This window comes from Primulina huaijiensis, chromosome 2, assembly GCF_012295235.1.
Source record: "Primulina huaijiensis isolate GDHJ02 chromosome 2, ASM1229523v2, whole genome shotgun sequence".
Classification (NCBI taxonomy): domain Eukaryota; kingdom Viridiplantae; phylum Streptophyta; class Magnoliopsida; order Lamiales; family Gesneriaceae; genus Primulina; species Primulina huaijiensis.
In genome coordinates, this window is record NC_133307.1 from 19,761,171 (window position 1) to 19,783,241 (window position 22,071).

Here is a 22,071-nt window from a genome sequence, read left to right on the forward strand (position 1 = left end):
AAACACAAAAAAAATACAAGATTAAATTTCTTATCATTCAAAGTTTGCATCTATACTATAAGTAATGTTTGAGAAATAAATTAATATTGCACTAATATTATTTACCTGGTGATTTTGAAGCTCTTTGTCTAATAGCCATTAGTAAACCAAAAAGTCCTGCTTTTTTGTATTTATCCAATTGGTTTGTAATTTTATCTTGTAAATCTTCACCTCGCACCAATCTAGCTATGCATTTGTACAGACTCTCCAACACTTCTTCATCATTTTCTATGTCACCATTTGAGTAAAAAAACTCGGGATTTAAGAAATATCCAGCCGCATGCAAAGGATGATGGAGTTGAATGTTCCATCTTTTGTCGATGATTTCAAAAATACCACGATATTTCTCTTCATTATTATTAAATGATGCAGCGATAGCTTCTTTTGTTCTGTCCATTGCCTCATAGATGTAACCAATTGGGGACCTTTTTTCACCGTCTACTAGCCGCAATACTTTCAGCAATGGGCCGCCAAATTTTAATGCAAAAACCGTAGTTTTCCAAAAAGAAGGCATCAATATCACTTCTGCAACACGTTTTCCAGCCGCCTCTCTAGAATATCGACTTTTTGCCCACTTTTCAGATGTAAACAGCTTTCTCAGATTTGCTTGTTGAACTTGAAACCGCTTTAAAGTTAAAAAAGCGGTTGCAAAACGAGTCTTTGCAGTTCTTACCATGTCTCTTTGTCCAGTAAATTCCCTCATCATGCTCAACAATTGTGGTCTATTGTAAATAAAACCATTTACCATCAATGCCCGTTCATGCAATTTTTTGAGGTTATGAATTTTGAATATTTCCTCAAGCATCAAATCTAAGCAATGAGCTGCACATGGAGTCCAATACAAGTGTGGAAAATTGTTTTTCAAAAGACGACCTGAAAAAATAAAGTAAATTTACTTTAAAAATTGAAAAATCAGATTTTTAATTCAATTTGCAATTTAAAATATTACATGCTCTAACATTGCAGCTTGCATTATCTGTTACAACCTGAACCACATTCTGTTCTCTAATTCGATTCATAAATTTAGAAAGTAACTCATACATCTTATCAGCAGTGTGAGAATAACTTGAATCATCCACCGATTCAACAAATATGCTTCCTTTAGGACCATTTACAAAAAAATTTATAAGAGTTCTACTTTTTTTATCAGTCCACCCATCTGCTATGATTGTACAACCATACCTAGCATGATCTTCTTCGTGGGATTTGAAAAGCAGGTTCGTATTTGCCAACTCCTTCTTCAAATACTTAACTCTTACTTCATGATACGATGGAGGTTTCATTCCCACTCCAAAAGTCCCAATAGCATCAATACAGGGTTGCAAAGAATCATATTTAACAGCATTAAACGGAATTCCGGCATCATACATCCACGCAGCAAATTTTTGAACCGCATCTTCTCTTAATTTCTTCTTATTTTCATCATACTGGCCTTTATTTTTCGCACGTCTCTGTCTGAAAATTTCTTCTACTTCTTTCGCAAAATAAAGATCAATAGGCCCTGCTTGTTTACACCTTTTACCCTGCACCGTAGGGCCGGACATTGGTCGTTTCCCTTTCCTTTTAGTTTGAATATCATCCTCATCTTCATCTTCATCTTCTCCCAAATCAACAATATCATGTGAATGAGAAATATCATCCATTTGATTCTTCAAAACAGTCTTTTTTTGCATGAACTCTTTAATTTCTTCTTTAACATGCTCCGGACACTTCGGACAAGCTTTCACATTTCTATTGCCCCCAACTAAATGTAGCTTGTGCCGATAAATCCCACCATTTGTTATTTTATCACAAAAACAACAACATACGATATTTGGATTTTTAGGATCCGGAAGTGTTGCATAATTCAAAGCAATTTCCTTTCGATTTGATGGAATTGTTGTGTTTGACATGTTTAAATACTGAAATATAAATACAAATCACCTATTATATTATTAAAAATAAAAAAACACAATTTATAATTTTAAACAAAAATTCCTAAAATTAAAATTAGGGTTTAGTGGTTTACCAATTGGGTAGCAAATGAGAAGAGGACACGGCGGCACGGCGGAGCGGCGGTGGCGGCGGCACGGAGGAGCAGCGGCGACAAGGCAGAAGCAGAGAAGACACGCACGCACAGATGGAAAACAGTGGACTTGGGCAGAGAGGCACTAAACGATAGGGATTTGATTTATGTACATGGGCTGGGCTTATATTTAGAGCCTGGATTTGGGCTAAACCTGGACTTGAGCTAAATCTGGACTTGGAAAGAATTTAAAAAAAAATGGGCTGAAGCGCATAACGATCGCTCAAAAAATCCCAAGCGAAGCGCACTGAAGCATGCGCTTCATCCACTTGCTGCGCTTCACATTGTTCTGAAGCCCAACCCGGTCGCCTAGGGCGAGGCGAGCGCTTTTTACAACTGTGTCTCAGATAATATCATTGTGGGATATGAAGTCATCCATTGGATGCGTACAAGAATGTCAGGTCGGGTTGGTTATGCAGCGCTTAAACTTGATATGAGTAAAGCGTACGATCGAGTGGAATGGGATTTCTTACAGGCTCTGATGATTAGATTGGGTTTTGCAACAGAGTGGATTGATAAGATAATGAGGTGTGTGCGCACTGTGAGATATTTCTTCCGGATTAATCAACAAGTTGTTGGGCCTATCACTCCTAGCCGTGGACTTCGGCAGGGCGACCCTCTGTCGCCTTACCTGTTCGTATTATGTGCACATGGTCTATCTAGACTCTTCACCACTTACGAGTCTAGGGGGTTGATTCGAGGAAGTAGGATTGCTTCAACTTGTCCGATAGTATCTCACCTCTTTTTTGCTGATGATAGCCTTATTTTTTTCAGAGCCACCTTGGAAGATGGGGCTCGGGTTAAAGATTGCTTATATCTCTATGAACGAGCTTCGGGCCAGATGATTAACTACGAAAAATCGGCTCTATCTTTTAGCCCCAATACCCATCCGATGTTAATGGAGACAATTAAATCTATTCTCACGATCCCTATTGTTCAGAGGCATGAGATATACTCGGGCCTCCCCACTGTATCTATGCATAGCAAGCGTCTACAGTTCCAGTATCTTGTGCAAAGAGTTGTGAGGAAGATTCAGGGATGGGGACATAAATATTTCTCTAGCGGGGGCAAAGAGACTTTGATTAAATCTGTTATACAGGCTATACCAACATTTGCAACGAGTTGCTTCCGAATTCCCAAGGCTATTTGTTTTGAAATAGAGAGGGAATGTGCCAACTTCTGGTGGGGAGTGGATAAAGGGAAGAGGAAAATACACTGGAAATCGTGGGACTCTCTATGCAGGCCTAAAGTACAGGGTGATATGGGTTTCAGAAGAATGGAGGACTTTAACCGGGCGCTTCTGCGACGCAAGTGTGGAGATTGGTTAGATTTCCAGATTCCTTAGCCTCTCGACTACTTAAAGAGCGGTACTTCAAACATGGTGATGTGCTGGAGGCGGGTTTTGGTAGTAATCCGTCTTATATTTGGAGATCAATATTCTGGAGTAAAGGGCTTTTAGGGAGGGGTCTTTGTTGGAGGGTTGGTGATGGCAAGTCAATAAAAATTTTTGATGACAAATGGATACCAGGTGTGGGGTCGCACTTAGGGGTGCTGGAGGGGATAGACAGTAATGACTCCACTGTGGACACCTTGATTAAGGACGGATCTTGGGATGTGGATCTAATTTCTAATACCTTCAAGATCCCTCTACCGTCAAGGCTTTGTTATGACACGAAATTCTGGAGATTTGATAAGAAAGGGAAATATTCGGTACGTGATGGATATCGCCTACAACAAGGATTATTTGCTCAACCGCAACACCAATCGGCCCTCATGTTGCAATCTTGGTGGACATTCATGTGGGATCTCTCTATTCCGCCGAAGGTGCGTATTTTCTGGTGGCATATTTCCTATGATATTATACCAACAAATCTCAATCTCCAAAGGCATCATCTTCCGACCTCTGGCGCATGTGTGCTTTGCTTCAACACACAAGACACAACATGCCACTCTTTATTTTTTTTTGCTACACATCTAAGGCAATATGGAAAAATTCTGAGCTCTATCAAGTCATCGGGTTGGGAAAAAGGAGCAGTACTATTGATTTTTGTTTGTTGATGAGGGATAAATTATCGAAGTTTGAGTTTGAAAAATTTGCTATTCAAACTTGGGCAATCTGGAAAGAACGACAAAATCTGATCCATGATGACAACAGAACCAGTATGCCCATGGATGTCTCTTGGAGCTTAACCTTTCTTACAGACTTTCAGAAAGCTAAGGCTCTTGATCAACAGGCGGTTTCTGCTCATAGTGTACTGGATGACAGGAGATGGGTAGCACCAGATGAAAGTACCTTTAAACTCAATGTTGATGCTTGTGTTAATGATAATTCCAGCCAATACAGCATAGCGGGTGTCCTTCGAGATTGTCAAGGGAGATTATTGCTAGCATTTGGGAAGCAGATTTCTCAACCTCTGTCTGTTGCCCATGGTGAGTTACTGGCAATTCGGGAAGGAGTTAAATTGGTTTATGAAAAGAATTTTCGAGATGTTCTGGTCGTATCTGATTATGTACTGGCAGTGCAAGCAGTCAATGCCGTACAAGAGGATCTGGGTTATGTTGGAGCATGTGCGTCTGATATCAACATTCTGGTGCAAGCCACATTTATCTCTGGCATAGTTTATGAGCCTAGGTTGTCTAATATAGTTGCTCATAATTTGGCTAAATTTTCTCTGTCAGTCCCTTCACCCTTTGTTTGGTTGAATGATGATTTTTCTCATTGGTTGGTCGAGTTTGTAATGAACGATTTATCTTAATATAATTACAAGCTTATCTTTCAAAAAAAAAAACACAATTGAAAAACATTATCTTTCATCTACATAACTTATAAAATGCTAAAAAGTTATATTTGTAAAATTCATAAAATGAGAATGATATACATATAAAATCAAATGAACAACAATGACATTAATATTAACATCATTGACATTTTTTTACTATTATAATTTTGTAATTATCATCAATAGCATATTAATGTTGTTTTTACCATTATTAAAATATTGAATTATCCTTAACAATTATAACTACAAGTAAATATATCTATAACACTTGGTTAAAATATTATAATTATATTATTTAAGTAGATTACATGTTAAATCAAATCAATTTTTTTATTATCAATTTATATATATGTCTATATCTATATCAATATTTATATTAATATTTATATCTAAAAAATAAAATCAAATCAACTTATTATTAGCAATTTATATCTATATTTTTATCTATATCAATATTTAAGACAAAAAAATCGCTGAATATTAATTTTTTTACAATGGTAAAAACATAAATCTATTGTTGATTATGATTACAAAATTTAGTGGTGTAAAAATGTCGATTTTGTTAATTATAATTTCAAAACTTTTATGCATACTTGATATTTGTTCTACTCATATACACTATTATTGACATCTATTTATGTTACTATATTCAACGTGAATATGAGTATCAAGTTTTGTGGACCATGGACAAAGTTTTACATTATGAATTATCAACTTTGTCCTTGATTTGCTTATATTTCAAAATAACCCTAAAAAATAGGGTTATTTTGTTAAGCTATTTTCATAAACTAAATTATTATGACAAGACCATGTAAAATAGGAAACATAATCTAAGTCAACATCTACAAGGTACGGTTTATGCAATAATTAAAATTAAAAACAATATATTATTTAATTTAAAATCACAACAGATGTCGTTAATTTTCAATTTTCAGATTTTAATTTGTATCATGAATTGCATTAAAATTTTGAAAAGATTAAAAATCAATTGTATCATGATTTAAGATAGAGATTATAAATTTATTAATATTATTTAAAATAAAAATACATGTTTCATGTCAAGTCATTTTTAGATAGATTCTAAGCAATAATTAAAATTAAATTATATTTATTATAATTATATTATATAAAAGTGTGGGATCAATAGTCTTCATTATGAATAATCAATTTTGTGTTTCAATATATATGTTACAAAAATACTGAAATTGACTTGAATGTTTCTTTAAAAATAAAACTAAAATTATTAAGATAGGAAAGAAAACATATATTTTGTTAGGAGATAATGAGAAATATCTGAAGAGATTTGTTAAAATAATGATATATATTTGTATAGAGATTTTAAAATTTTATTTTGAAAATTATAATTGAAAATATGATATATCTTTTAAATAAGTCTATACGTGCAATAAGTTAATAAGATATTGTTTTGTGTTTTGTTAAGATATAGAGGATAATTTGATAATAATATTTAAAATGATCTCAATTATTTTGTATTTGAAAATGGAGTAGGTCTCTTGTGAGACGGTCTCACGAATCTTTATCTGTGAGACGGGTCAACCCTACTGATATTCACAATAAAAAGTAATATTCTTAGCATAAAAAGTAATACTTTTTCATGGATGACCCAAATAAAATATCTGTCTCATAGAATACGACCCGTGAGACCGTCTCACACAAATTTTTACTTTGAAAATGATATTCAAATTTTAATATCTAAATCATAGAATAAAATAGCTTTATAAGTTTGGATGGTGAAGTTTTCAATTTGAAACATTTAATCCAATAAAATATAAAAGAGATATTGGACAAAATTATTGTGAATTGTGATGGAAGCAACAATAATATTTATTATAAAAATATTTATTTTTTATTCAATTTTGAGAAAAAAAAGTATGTTAACGGGAGAAACGATTTACATTTTTAAAAGATTTCAAATGAACAAAATTTGAAAACGAGTGGTACTCAGTGAACAAATATCAACTAAATTTTTAAATATTTAGGCATTAAGGATTGACAGATAAAGCTGATCATGGTTCTCAATAGCGGTGCAACAAAAGTCAAAACACATAAGTCTAAAAATATGACAGAAATTGGAAACTATCATATGTTATGTAGAAGATAATGAGATATATCTGAAGATTTTGTGAAAATAATGATATATATTCGAATATTTATATAGAGATTTTAGATTTTTCATTTTGGAAAATTATGATTGAAATTATGATATTTTTTAAATAAGTCTATATATGTAAGAATTTTATCATGAAGAAAAACCGTATTTTTTAAGGTAGATGATAATTTGATAATAATGTTTGAAATAAATATCTCAATTATTTGATATAATTTTTAAAAAAATTTAAAAGAATAAATTTTATTTCATACCATTACCAAAAATGATAGAAGTCAGAATTTGAATCGTATCCAAGCGATTTTGTTTTTGTTTTGAGTTTAATAAACCTGGAAGCTTCGATTTTGGAAACCGCGGTCATACATGTTCAGATGGAGTATGATATGATCGATTGGAGGAGAATCGTTGAGCTAAAATAAATCGGTTCTTGAAATATTGAACACTAATAAATTAAATCGAGTTTGATTTTCAAACAATGCAGAAGACATTCAAAATAATACCTCGCAAAAACCGATTAAACATTTTGAAAAACATTTGAAGGATATGCAAGTTGAATGCATAAAAAGTTTATGGTTGAAGCATTTTATCAAACACTTGATATGCAATATTTTGGATATTTGAAGAACAAATAAAATTCTTCAAGAATGTATCTTAAACACATTAGCAATAATTAAATGCAATAAATAAATAAACACGAATTTGTTGATGGATGTTCGGAGATTAACAATTCCTACATCACCTCTTCTTCCACCTAGGAAAGATTCACTAGAAGATTTTGATTTATACATCTCTTTATGCAAGTCTATTTCAACTTAGGACTTATCAACTGCCTAATTAAAACTCCTACACACTCGATTGTAGGCCTCAACCTGAAACTGTACTGATCTGATGGTCTGATCTAATCTGTTGTGAGCTCAAGTTGTTGGCTTGATCTGAGCTGTTCTAAGTGAGTTGTTGCCAAGCTAGTGCAAGTCAAGTTGTAGGCTTTGCTATGCTATAATTCTTGATTCATCGATTTCTGGACAACTTGATGAACATGAAAATAGTAGCCCTTTATCTTAGTTTCCCACGGATTCAAGAATCACTCAATTACAATTTCATATGAGAAAGATATGCTTGATAGATCAGGCTCTTAGCAATCTGAAACATGTTATTCATTTTGTGCAGAACTAACAATTTCATCGTGTTTTATCAGCCTCTTTGGATCTGATTCAAACTTTGACTTATGAACATGATTTGTAGATCGTTCTTTTAGCTTCGTAATGCATATTGAATCATTCCGTTTGAATAAATAATCTATGAGATATGGCAAAAATATCAGAGCTGTTTCATTCAAGCTGATTTTTGTTTTCGTTTCCATCAGCTCAACTTTGAGACTAATATTTCGTCTAGATAATGTTTTTTTTATAGCCTAGTGAAGTACCATTACTGTCCGATCATATTTTAAAAAAATTATCAATTTTATTTGCTTCATTTAAATTTCACTTACGCCAAAAAATAAAATATATGCTTTAGAAAAAATTTCATTGCAAATAGATGAATTAAAATTATCTTATTTACTTTATAAAAATGTATAATATTTGTAGTCAATTACAGGAATGCATATTGCTATTTCAAATGAGTAAAAAATATATAACAATCATGAGGTGAAACTTGGAGCAATTATTTGATATTAGACAGATGAAGGAAAATACTCTACAGGTAGGAAACATAAAAATAATTTTTTTTCCAAAGTTGACAAAAATATTGAAATTCATAAATAAGTCTAACTTATTATTAGTAAAGTAATTGATAAATCATTGCATATTTTCAAAAATCTAAAATATTCGAACAAAATAATATGATACAACCCCCAAAATGATAATAGAGCAAGAAAAAGAAATAGAATATGAAGATGATGAAGAACCATCCACTTTCTGTTCCTTGGAATCCACCGACTCAAACCATTTGTGATCAAGCTCCCAAAATTTGACCTTCATCTGCAAGGAGACCAAGTCCATATCCAATTGATTTATCACAACTATATCATCAAATGTGGTTGGGCCTGAAGGATCATGGTTGAATCTTTGTTCGGCACAAACTGTTGTCAGCTTTTGAATCTTTAGAAATTCCAGAAGATAATCTTGTCGTTGAAGAGCTTCAGCTATGACCACAATTTTGAACTGATGTAGAACAGTCTTTTCTAGTGCTATGTACCTTTATCAGCACATCTTTTTTTCTTTAATTTTGTCGCAAAGGTTATTCATAGAATAATTTGATATTTTCTTCAGCAAATTCATTAACTTCATCCATCAGCAGGTCTATTTGTGTCTGGATAGCTGATATTTGTTCCGAGACTTGAACTTTAGTCATCTACTATTTTCCTTTCCCTGTGGCTGTGGAGAAGGTAGAGGTCGGTCCTGACCTGATGGATTGGATGAGATCTCTAATGATTACTCTTTTTGTTGTACTTGGAGGAGGGAGAGTTGTTGGCATGATTTTTCTAGGTGGACCTGCCACTCCTAGCAATTTAAGTTTTTCTGCTGGTTGTTCAGTAGCCTTGTTTTCAGTGACTCGACCACTTGTACCTGAGAAATAGGCACTGCCTTGATTGGTGTAGGCACTATTATGATTTTTTTTTTTTTGGCCTTTTTCGAATGAGGAGAAGGAATTGCTACCTCAGAGTCACTGGACTGCAGAATCAGTTTCCTCTTTGGCTTGGGTCTAGGTTCTTTGTTTCCATTCTTTGCAATGGGTTTCTTTACAGTACCATGTTTTCTCAAATTTTATTTTGGATTACCAATATCCGAGTAGTAGAGATACTCAGTGCATGTCCTTTATGCCTGAGAGAAAGGATATTTGATGCAGTGAGAGCCTTGAACTTGTGAAAAGTAAAAGAGTTGCTCAGTAAGCCTCGTGCGTCTTCAAATAATATACCCAAAGAATGGTGAATCTAACTGATTGCTTCTCATTTTGAATCATCGCCTTTAGAATATGGAACATGATGACTGACAAGTTAACATTGAGTCTTGTGGCAATGGCTGTCATCACCAAAAAAAATTTGTGGTGTAGGCATCAAAAGAGCCTGCCTTTGCCAGTATTGAATTGGCCACAATATCAGGTAGAAGATGATATTCCAACTTGCATAGATATCTTTCTATCTTCACTTACTATTCATCTTGCATAGAAACTTTTCAGCTCATCCACGTATATGTCCAAAGATGAAATGAGAAAAGTCCCGAGTCCAGATGAATCAAAAACTTTGAAGACTTGAGTGATAACATCTTTCATAGAATAAATTGATTTTAAATCGACTGCAAGAGTGTTCATGATATAGGAAAAAGTTGTGATCATGCTCCCAAAATTTGACCTTCATCTGCTGGATACCAGGTCCATATCCAGTTGATTTATCATAACTATATCATCAAATGCGGTTGGGCATGAAGGATCATAGTTGGATCTTTGTTTGGCACAAACTGTTGTCAGCTTTTGAATCCTTAGAATATCCAGAAGATAATCTTTTCATTGAAGAGCTTCAGCTATGACCATAGTATTGTCTTGATGTGGAACAGCCTTTTCTAGTGCTATGTATCTTTTCAGCACATCTTTTTTCTTTAATTTTGCAAAGGTGATCGTTCTGAATTCTACTCATTCATAAAAGAATTTGATATTTTCTTCAGCAAATTTATTAACTTCATCCATCAGCAGGTCTATTTGTGTCTGGATTGCTGATATTGGTTCCGAGACTTGAACTTTAGTCAGCTCTCTTTTCCTTTCCCTGTGGCTATGGAGAAGGTAGAGGTCGGTCCTAACCTGGTGGATTGTATAAGATCTATAATGATTACTCTTTTTGTTGGTCTTGGACAAGGGGGAGTCGTTGGCATACTGATTTTTCTGGGTGGACTTGCCACTGCTATCAGTTTCAATTTTTCTACTGGTTGTTCAGTAGCCTTGTTTTCAGTGACCTCGGCCACTTGTACCTGAGAGATAGGTATTGCCTTGAATGGTGTAGGCATTGGTATGTTTTTTTGTTGTTCTGGCCTTTTTTGGATGTGGAGAATGAATTGCTACCTCAGAGTCACTGGACTGCAGAATCAGTTTCCTCTTTGGCTTGGGTACAGTTTCCTTGTTTCCATTCTTTGCAATGGGTTTCTTTACAGTACCATGTTCTTCTCCATTTTTCTTCTTGATTACCAATATCACTGTATTAGAGATATTCAGTGCATGTCCTTTAGGCTTAGAAGAAAAAATATTTGGTGCACTGAGAGCCTTGAACTTGTGAAAAGTTACAGAGTTGCTCAGTAAGGCTCATGCGTCTTCAAATAATATGCCCAAAGGGATGGTGAATCTAACTGATTGCTTCTCATTTTGAATCATCGCATTTAGAATCTGGAACAAGATGACTGACAAGTTAAAATTGAGTCATGTAGCAATGGCCGTCATTACTAAAAAAACTGTTGTGTGGGCATCAAAAGAACCTGCCTTCGCCAGTATTGACTTGGCCACAATATCAGCTAGAAGCTGATATTCCAACTTCATCTCTTTCTTCTTTCCAAAAGTCTTGATAATCTCACTGAATGCACAAAACTTCAGCTTCATGTCCTCAACTGCTTGCTGAGGTACAAGAGAGAATTCAGTTAGCCCTTCAGTGGGCAACTAAAACAGGGCAGAGAAGTAAACTTGCTCGACTAACAGACTTTACTCTCCTAAAGGCATCAATATCTTTCCGTCTTCACTTAATATCCCTCTTGCATAGAAAATTTTCAGCTCATCCACGTAGATGTCAAAAGATGAACTGAGAAAAGTCCCAATTCCAAATGACTCAACAACTTTGAAGACTTGAGTGAAAACGACATCTTTCATAGAATAAATTGATTGTAAATCGACTGCAAGACCGTTCATTATATAGGAAGGAGTTGCTGGAGCGGCAATTTTTGAAATAAGTTCTTAGGGATAGAAATTAGATGATTTTTTAGGTGAAAGAGAGCAATAATTTTGAGAGCAGATATACTTTGCGTGAGAAGATGCAAAGGTAAACTGAAAGATTTAGGGATTTCATTAATTTAACATGTGCGACTTTTGATCTGGTAACAGACAGGACACGTGTCACGCTGTTGTTGAGATTTTTGAAAATAAAAAAATAGGGGAAGTATATTATACTTAATTTAAAAAAACGAGTAATTAAGTCGCTCATAATGGTTAATAAACGAATTAATATGAATTATTAAAGAGACTACTAAATGATAAGATCAGTCAAACTCATAGCATTTTCTATCAGTTAGGTTGTGAGGCTAACTGTTAGTTTAACACTCAAAGACTAACTGACAACTGTCATATCAGTAGGGCTTTATGATTCAGTATTCCTTGTTAATTCATGCATTCATGACAAGTTAACAAGTCCTAAAATATTTTTGAAATAAGAAAACTTATTCTCTGATAGTGGTTTGATGAATATATCTGCTGCTTGTTGTTCCGTTGAGACATATTCCAATCTAATATCCTTCCACAGTACATAATCTCGAATGAAGTGATGATGAATGTCAATATGCTTAGTCCGAGAGTACAAAACTAGGTTGTATGTGATGGCTATTGTACTTGTATTGTCGTGGAGAATTGGTGACTTCTTGGCATCAATTCCATAGTCTTTTAGTTGTTGAATCCAGAACAGTTGTGCACAACAGCTCCCAACAGCTAGGTATTCAGCTTCTGCAGTAGAAGTGGCAATTGATGTTTACTTCTTACTGAATCGAGAAATCAGTTGGTCTCCAAGAAACTGAAATGATCTGTTTGTACTCTTTGTGTCAAGCTTACACCCAACATAGTCTGCATCAAAATATCCAAATAGTATGAACGATAAGTCTTTAACATATCATAATCCAACATTTTGAGTTCTTGTAAGATATTTAAGAATTCTTTTTGCGGCTGAATAATGAAATTGTTTTGGATCAGACTGAAAATGTTCACACATACAAACTACAAACATGATATAAGGTCAACTAACAATTAAGTACAATAGTGAACCTATCAAATCTCGATATAATGTTACCTCGATTGATATTCCCTCTTCATCTTTATCAAGCTTAACTGATGAGCTCATGGGGGTTGCTGCTGATGAACATGACTCCATTCATAATTTTTTTAAGTAGTTCTTTGGTATACTTTTTCCAACTGTTTAACTTGCAATCCTAGAAAGAAATTCAGTTCATACATCATGCTCATCTCGAACTTATCTTGCATTAGTTTAGCAAATTTCTTGCAGAGCTTTGAGTTAATGGATCCAAATATAATATCATCAACATAAATATGAACTAACAAGGTATGATTATTTTTAACAAATTTGAATAAAGTTTCATCCACTGAGCTTATTGTAAAATCATGATCAAGTAAGAATTGTGAAAGAGTGTCATATTAGCTACGTTGTGCTTGTTTAAATCCATACAAGGCTTTGTTTGATTTAAACACATGATCAGATAAAGTACGATTAATAAAAACATGGAGGTTGTTCCACGTATACTTTTTCTTGCAATAGTCCATTCAGGAAGGCACTCTTCACATCCATCTGAAATACTTTAAAGTTTTTATAAGCATCATAAGCAAGAAAAATTCGAATAGCTTCTAATCTGGCCACTGGAGCAAAAGTCTCTTCATAATCAATTCTTTTTTCTTGTCTAAAATCTTGTACAACAAGTCTAACTTTGTTCCTGATTACAATACCATTTTCATCAAGATTGTTCCTATAACCCATCAGGTTCCAATTATTATCTGATGAGATGGTTTGGGTACCAAGTACCAAACCTTGTTCATGTCAAAATGATTTAACTCATCTTGCATAGCTTTAGTCCGACTGTTATCTAATAAAGTTCCATCTGTTTTCTTAGGTTCTAGTTGTTAAATAAAATCAGCATGCAAGAATTCAATAATCATTTGTCATCTAGTTCTGAGAGGTTTTGTTGGAATATTATAAGTTTCAGAGTTTGACAAGTTAATCCATAAGAGAACTGAAGAACCAAACTGATCGGACAATTCGAGTAATCATAAATGAAAACTTCGTTTGAACTGAACTAGTAAAACCTTATCAACTGAAGTGTTCATAACTGATAGGACATTAGTTAGAACTGATAATGTCCAGCTAAACTGATTGGCTAATCAGTTGACTCTTAATCAGTTGGCCACATCATCAGTTGAAGTATCAGTAAACTGACTGACAGATCGTACCAAAGCAGAACAGGTGAATCAAAACAGAACAGTCTGAATACCTCGTACTACTGTCAGATAAAGTAACTAGATGACGATTCAACGGATATTTTTCATTAAATGCATTCAATACGACCATTGGGATCGAAGACTATATATAGCTTATTGAATGAAGAAGGCTGGTGAAACACACGGAACAATCAAACCACAATCTTCAATCAGTTGCGATGCAATTCACAGGTATTTTCTCAATTTACAGATATCACACTCAGATCTAAATTCATTGTATTTCTTCTTAGCATTCAGGATACCAATTAGAGCGATTCATTTTATTACTGTAAAAGTGTTGATAGACTAAGAGTTCCAGTTTGGCAGTGTGTAAGACCAGCTGAAATGGATTATTACAATCTGTTGTAATATATCAAAGTCTTTTAGTAAAAACATATTTTGTGATAGAAGGGGTGACGTAAGAGCATTTGAAATCTCTGAACATCCATTAACATCTGTGTGTTCATTTCAGTTATACTGTCAGTTTTACATTATATCATTCCTGAGTATTCAATCTATATTTCAGTCTATTTCTGCACTATTATCAGTTGACTGATTTATATCGACAAACAAGATTTCAGAATCAGTTCCTCAAATAACTTATTCATATTTTAAAAGGGAATAAAAATCCAGAGTTTTTATTCAACCCTCATTCTAAACACTCCAACTATCATCGTCTTGAGCAGCTAGATGATCTTACATCCCGATCTTACACTCATCAAAATCTTCTTTAGATAACATTGGCATCTTGCTGAATGATGTCATTTAGAATATTCTGTTCAGAGACAAGAATAAACCGTTCTGATACCACTTGATAGGATTGAAAATAAATTTAGAGGTGGTGAATAAATTTATCACAAAAAATATTTCGTTGGATTAACAACACTGAAATTTTGTCCTTTTTAGTTGGATTCTCAGAAAGTCAATCAGTGTGAACTTTGCGGAAGGAAGCTTAATGAAACTGGTTGACCAAATGACTTATCAAGAAAACCAGTTGAGCTTTGCTAAATAGTAGTAAGGTAGGTGGACTGAAAAGTAAATAAGCATTAAGTTGTTTCGGGATGTTCGAAGATTTCAATACTCCTACGTCGCCCCTTCTTCCTCATGGAAGGTTTGCACTAAAAGACTTTGACAGTTACAAGCAATTTGAAATTACTCACTTCAGTATGACTTAACTCTGCCTAACTGAAACTCTTAGTAAATTTCAATCTAAACACTTTGAGCAGCAAGACTTCTTACTCTCAATTACACATATTTCACAAAGAAATTCTAAGCACAAATTTGATCTTCAAAATGATCAGATAATCTCATTGGCATGCATCTAATAGGAAATGATCTACGAATTTGCCAATTATGAGTTGGAAGCTTTAAGGCTTCTTCAGAGAAAATCTGTTGGTTTTCAATAATTCAGAGATAGATAGTGTAAATGTGTAATCTTTAGAGCTTGTTCAACTGATCTATTTATAGCTTATTTTGCAACGATGATCTTTTCAAAATAATATATCTGTTTCCAAATACAAATATCGTTGTTGTCATGTCATCGTTCTTTCTGACATGTTCTGGTAGTGCGTCGAAACCCGACATTCTGTTAAAATTTAGTGACTGCTGGTACGTAAAGCTTTATCCGCTATTTCAACTGGGCTCGGATATTTAATCGCTATCATTCTAATTTCTCAAGGAATGTATAGATTCGGACTAACTGATCACCTAGATAGACTGTCAGTTGGGCTTCATCAATCAACCTTAAATCGGTTTGGATATCAATATTTTTTTTATGCTTTATCAGTCTGACTTTGTAATTAGTTAGACTTTTTAGAAAACTTCTTCTTATGAAAATTAAGTGTTCCTCTTTGAATTCAATTCGGTTAAGTTCTGTAATTATCAGTTAGATCAAACATCTTGTTTAATCACCAAAACCTAAAACGTTCCAACATACAAAGTTTACTTTGCAAGAAAAGGCCTAAACTAGGGTGAGTTGTTTTTGAAACTTAGAACATATGAATGACCAATCGATTTGAATTACTGGGAGCAAGGCTTGCTCCTATTCGATTTGCATGCGGTTTTGGCAACTATTGATCCAGTTTTATTGTCAGTTCCCAGTGATCCAATTTTCATGAAATGCATATAAATAAAGATATATTCAAATCCCGTGCTAGTTCCCAGTGATCCAATTTTCATGAAATGCATATAAATAAAGATATGTTCAAATTCCGTGCTCTAAAATTGGTGTCAATTAAAGATTAGTAGCACAAAACTTTAATTTTATCTCAAGAACACAGCATGTTTAGACGAAATTTCTTCTCTCTTTTTAGAGAAGAGATGCAATTTCAACTTCACATACAATAATAATATATAAAAGCACCTCTGCCTCTACTGGGACTCCGGTTCAATCCCCTCCTCGAATGCACAAACACTGCTTGTGTCACCAGCCACGAAAAAAATTAAAATTTAATTTTTAAAAATTGCATAAAAGTTTCCCAAGTACAGACAGTGTACATATAATTCCTCTAATTGAACTGAAATTTAAAAAAAAAAAAAAAATGAGAAACATAATGTCTAAAAAACTAGACGTCAAAACTGAATAGAAATTGAAGTCGTCCACTTGCTTTATCTTCTCTTTCTTTGTACGATGTGTAGCATTGTGACCTTCCCACTTTGACAGAGCCGAAGTTCAAATGATTTGTACAAGCAATATATGTGTATTTACATGTATTGGATAAATTGAAAGATTATACACACAAAGTTTGCCAAGATTTCGGTGATGGGAAAGAACCGGCGACTCTAGTAGCACAATGTTGCTGGTTTATCTCAAGAATTCGAAGCAAAATGGTTGAATATTGTCTCCAGTGTAGACTGGCTGATGCTGTACTCAGATATACCCAGTTTATTTCTGCAGGTGTGTCGGAAACAACTCAAGATGATTTGAAAAAATAAAATAAAACACTAGAAGATGCAATATATTGTAGTAAAAATCAACCTGTTACTTTCCACGTGCCCAAAAACATCAGCAAGCGAGAGGTCTTCCTCGAACGGCAGCTGGAAAAGAAAACTCAAAAAAGTAAAAATCAAGAAGTTGGAAAAGACACAACTCGAGAAGTCCGACAAAGGCAGTCGTCTCGTCAATATCTTGCAAAAAGGAGGATGAAATTATATTCAAAAGTCGCTGAAAGTTGCACATATTTGTGAGAAATTACCTGATATTTAGCGTTCAATCCATTACTACCTTGGTACGTCACACCAGGAAAGGAAGTCTGAATAAATGAATCAATGGCTGAAAATTTTTCTTTCGTTAACCACCACTCTGAAAACACAGGCAGTGGAATACCACCTAAAAAGAGCCATAAAATAAAAAAATTTGTTACAAGTAAAAAAACGAAAATACAGAAAGAAGTTGGTAAGAAATAAGTCAAATCGTTGTAATTGGCATTTACAGCTTTCAATCTGAAACTAGCAATACGCAATAATAGAATACTAAACATTTAGGTACTATCCAGTCAAACCTTATACCGTTCAAACTTATCAATCTCGAAAATAAAGATGGTACAATTGAAATACTTGAGTTATATGCCTACTTATATAAGAAGGAGAAAATTTGAGGTGTAAGCTGGTATTTATCAATTTATCTCAACGTGTAAAATACTAAAAGCCATCAAAAAAATCTCTTATTTTTGTGCCAAATAACATTAACACAGCTAGACTCATGAAAATTCTTGCTTCTTGATTTCATTCACAAATCTAAGCTTGTTTTTGAGGAGAAATTAAGAGAAAAAAGGCACCCGGAAGCAAAAGCTGAAACAATCATATTAACTATATGCACACTAGAACTTTTTTAACATTTTTAAAAGCTATATGATATGGCTTGTTGAAGTAGAGGCGAAGCACAAACCCCACATCCCTGACAGGCAATTTAATCAAGAATAAAGGCAATTAATCTTGAAAGTGCAGAGGGATCCTTCAACAAAACATTACTAACATAATATCTCTAATAATCTAGAATCAATGTGAATTGAGGCTGTGCCATCATAGAAGCTAGGAACCTCACTAAGCTTTGACACCTTTGACTGTTGGAAAGTGCGGAAAATAGGAATACATTGCATTATAGAAATAAGCGTATTTTGTTCCTTCAATCAAAGACCTTATTAGATTAGCTTTCTTTTGTAAAAATATATACATCTTGTACAAAGTTCATTAATTCAAAATATAGAAATTATTATTTTCCGCATTAATGCTTCAAGTCACCATGTCAACATGGTATCGGAGAGCCACGGTTCGATCCCTTTCCGTGAAACACTAGGGTTAACTACGTCAGCTGTGCAAAAGTCGAAGGATATTTTTTCTCGAGGTGGTATAGTCAGTCATCTTGTTGCAGCATCTATGTTACACTCCATCAGCAGCAAGGATCTTTTGCAGCGACGCTCGGTTTAAGACGCAGCAGTGAGGTGTTTGTTGTATTGTTCTACGACAACATAATAAGTTCGATTTGTTTCAAAGCCCAGAAGCCCATTAAGCCCAACAGCACACAATCTTTCACAAGCCCAGTATCTGTTAACAAAGATTTGGGTTCTTATTTCTTCTGTAGAGACGTGATTTCAGCTACAAAATCCTCATCTCTTGTGGTTGTTCCTTCTTCCAGAATGTCCCGATTGCGACACCTGATTTTTGTCGGTTTTGGGCAGCAGTATCGCGTTTTTTTGGGGTCTACTTTCTTGGGCTGGGTTGTAGATTACTTTATTTTTCTTTGGGTTCTGTTGCTACATCAAGTAGCTACATGGCTGGAACATCAAGCACTGACAGTACGCTGTCAGCAGGAGGAAACGATGGGGGTGAAAATGTTGAATCCGTCTCAGGGACATCTTCATTCAGCAAGGATCAGTTAGAGCAACCGTATAAATTAGTTCAATCACACAATTCCCTCAGCCCATATATGCTTCTTGTTTCCTTGCACAAAAAGGTAATAATTTACAATCCTTGGCCATTAGTGTATCAGCTGTTCCTGAATGTCCTTGCCCCTTGGAGAATCGACTCCGGTACAACTGATCATGGGACAGGCTCTTCTAGATTGTTTTGTTCTTATATTCCATGTGCAGGAAACCAAAAAATCAAAATAGCTGACAGATCTCTCTCAGCAATAACTGGCAAAGGGTCAATTGCAATTTCTAAAAAAATGGTCCTTCGCAGCGTTCTTCATGTCCTAATCTTTCGCGTAATTTGTTCTTTCAGCAAATTGACTCGAGATTAACATGTGTTAAATTCTCTTTAAACTAGTGTGAATTTCAGGATCTAGAATGGGAAAGGAACATTGGTGGTGCTAGAGAAGATGGTGATCTCTATTACTTTGAAGATGAAAGGACTTGCGAGAACCAGCCCAAAAATCCAGTATTGTTTCTCACCTTAGTTCTAGTAAGAATGAAATTATGTTATGGCATCGTAGGTTAGGACATCCTAGTTTTCAGTACATGAAACATTTGCTACCAACAATATTCATGAATAAAAGCTCAAATTTTGAATGTGATGTCTGTCAGCTTGCAAAATATCACCGCAATACTTTTCCAGTCCAACCATACAAAGCATCAAAACCTTTTGCTCTCATTCATAGAGATGTTTGGGGTCCTTTAAAAACAACAATCATCACTGGAAAAAAATGGTTTCACATTCATTGAGGAGAAAAGTCAGAAGCTGCATGTATTTTCAAAAACTTTTATGATTTGATTGAAACACAATTTCAAGAAAAATTCAAATATTTCGAAGTGACAATGGGAAAGAATACTCAACAAGATTTTGGGATCATTTTTTCAACAAAAAGGTATAATTCATCAAAGTTCTTGCATTGATACTCAACAAAATGAGGTGGCAGAGAGGAAGAATAGACACCTCCTCGACGTTGCTAGATGCTTAATGTTCACAGCCAATGTGCCCAAATATTTATTGGGGATGCTATTCTCACTGCATTTAATTACTAGGATGCCATCACGAGTTTTAAATTTGGAAGTACCCTTGATAGTTTTTGAGAAAAAATTTCCCATCTTGTGATTTGTCGCCTAAAATATTTGGATGTGCGGTCTATGTTCGGCCTCATAATCATCGTGATAAATTAGATCCCAGTGCATTGAAGTGTGTTTTTCTTGGATATTCACCTACACAGAAAGGGTATAAATGTTTTGGTCCCACGGCAAAACGGTTTTTTCGTGTCAATGGATTTTACATTCTTTCTCAAATATTCTTTAATACTTCTCTTCAAGAGGAGCGAGCATAAGCTAGAAGACTCGCTATTCCTTGATATGAAAATTTCAAACTCTTAACTCATTGATTGATGTAGAAATAGAAGGTGCTAAATCTCAACCTAGTGTACTGCCAGTAACTGATACTAATATTAATACTAGTATCGATACTTGGGTTGATACCGGAAGATTTGGGCAAGTCTATGCAAGGAGACGTCTTCCAAGTGAAAAGTACTCCACACTCCTGCACAACCATGATCCTGACCCAAAAACAGATCAAATTCCCCCAAATGTGTCGAATCCAGATAACAAGTTTGACCCTCCAAATGAATCAACTTCTGCAGAATCCTTGGACATACCAATTGCCCTTAGGAAAGGTGTTAGATCGTGTAACTAACACCCTTTCTCTAACCATTTATCATATAAGAATCTGTCTAACTCTTGCTCTAACTTTTTCTCAAAATTGCATAGTGTGGACACTCCGAAGACTATATACAGGAAGCTCTAAAGGTTCCAGAATGGATGTAAGGCTGTTCTTGAGGAGATGAACGCATTGGGAAAAAATCATATTTGGGAGATCCTATACCTACCTGAAGGGAAACAGACAATGGGTTGCAAATGTGTATTCACTACAAAGTTTAATTCAGATGGAACATTAGAACGCTACAAACCAAAGCTTGTGGCAAAAGGTTCACACAAACGTATGGTATTGATTATCAGGAGATCTTTGCTCCAGTAGCGAAGCTAAACACAAGAAGGATGCTGTTTTCCCTAGCCGTCAATTTAGATTCGCCCTTGTTTCAAATGGATACAAAAAATGCATTCCTCAATGGCGAGTTAGAATAAGTATCTATAGATGTTCCACCTGGGTTTGAGGGGAGATTTGGAGATAATGTATGTAAACTCAAAAACTCACCTATGGTTTAAAGCAGTCTCCACAAGCTTGGTTTGAAAAATTCTCCAGATTCGTCAAGAAGGATATGTTCAGGGACAGTCTGATCACGCCATGTTTGTGAAAAACATCAGTAATGATAAGATAGTTGTATTGATCGTGTATGTAGATGATATTATTCCTACACTGACTGGTGATATTGAGTTGGCAAGATTCAAAAGGTGTCTCACATCAAAGTTTGAGGTAAAATATCTGGGTCATCTACATTATTTCCTGGGAATGGAAGTTGCTAGGTCGAGGAATGGAATACCAGTCTCACAAAGGAAGTATATACTAGATCTTCTCCAAGAAACAGGGATGAGTGGTTGTCGGCCGAGTGACACTCCTATGGAGAGATTCCAGTTGATAAAGGAAGATACCACCGATTGGAAGGGAAACTTGTTTATCTCTCACATGCACGCCCCAATATAGATTTCACGATGAGTGTGGTATGTCAGTTTATGCATTCACAATATGAAGAATTTCGGGTTCTTATTCATAGTTGGAAGACTCCCAACCCCTCAGGGATAAAATCTATCATAAGGGTCCTGAAACGTGCATTTTCGTAGCTTGACATGCATTTCGAGTGCTTCCTGATACGAGCTTTCCGGACGCAGGTGGAGAATCATCCAGACTCAACATATTTCATTATTTAGTGATCGACTGTGAGACAAACATTCACCATGATC

The 22,071-nt window shown here is 34.7% G+C and overlaps 2 protein-coding genes across 2 annotated transcripts in view; one reads left to right on the top strand and one right to left on the bottom strand.

The window, feature by feature from the left end:
* Window positions 1-4,272: 4,272 nt before the first annotated feature.
* On the top strand, window positions 4,273-4,860 carry LOC140957260 (uncharacterized). Its single transcript, XM_073414424.1, has one exon. The coding sequence runs from the start codon at window positions 4,273-4,275 to the stop codon at window positions 4,858-4,860; it is 588 nt and encodes a 195-aa protein (XP_073270525.1).
* Window positions 4,861-16,766: 11,906 nt separating this feature from the next.
* LOC140968117 (ABC transporter A family member 1) overlaps window positions 16,767-22,071 on the bottom strand; it is a 30,421-nt gene continuing 25,116 nt past the window's right edge. The window contains exons 38-40 of the mRNA XM_073428969.1: window positions 17,428-17,561; window positions 17,211-17,269; window positions 16,767-17,123 (exon numbers count right to left, since the gene is read on the bottom strand). Coding sequence (XP_073285070.1) covers window positions 17,042-17,123; window positions 17,211-17,269; window positions 17,428-17,561 — 275 coding nt within the window. The 3' untranslated portion in view covers window positions 16,767-17,041. The remainder of the gene's footprint in view (window positions 17,124-17,210; window positions 17,270-17,427; window positions 17,562-22,071) is intronic.

What these genes read in the sequence shown, in the direction of transcription:
- LOC140957260 (XM_073414424.1), top strand. Translation starts at nt 4,273, where the DNA reads ATGGATGTCTCTTGGAGCTTAACCTTTCTTACAGACTTTCAGAAAGCT.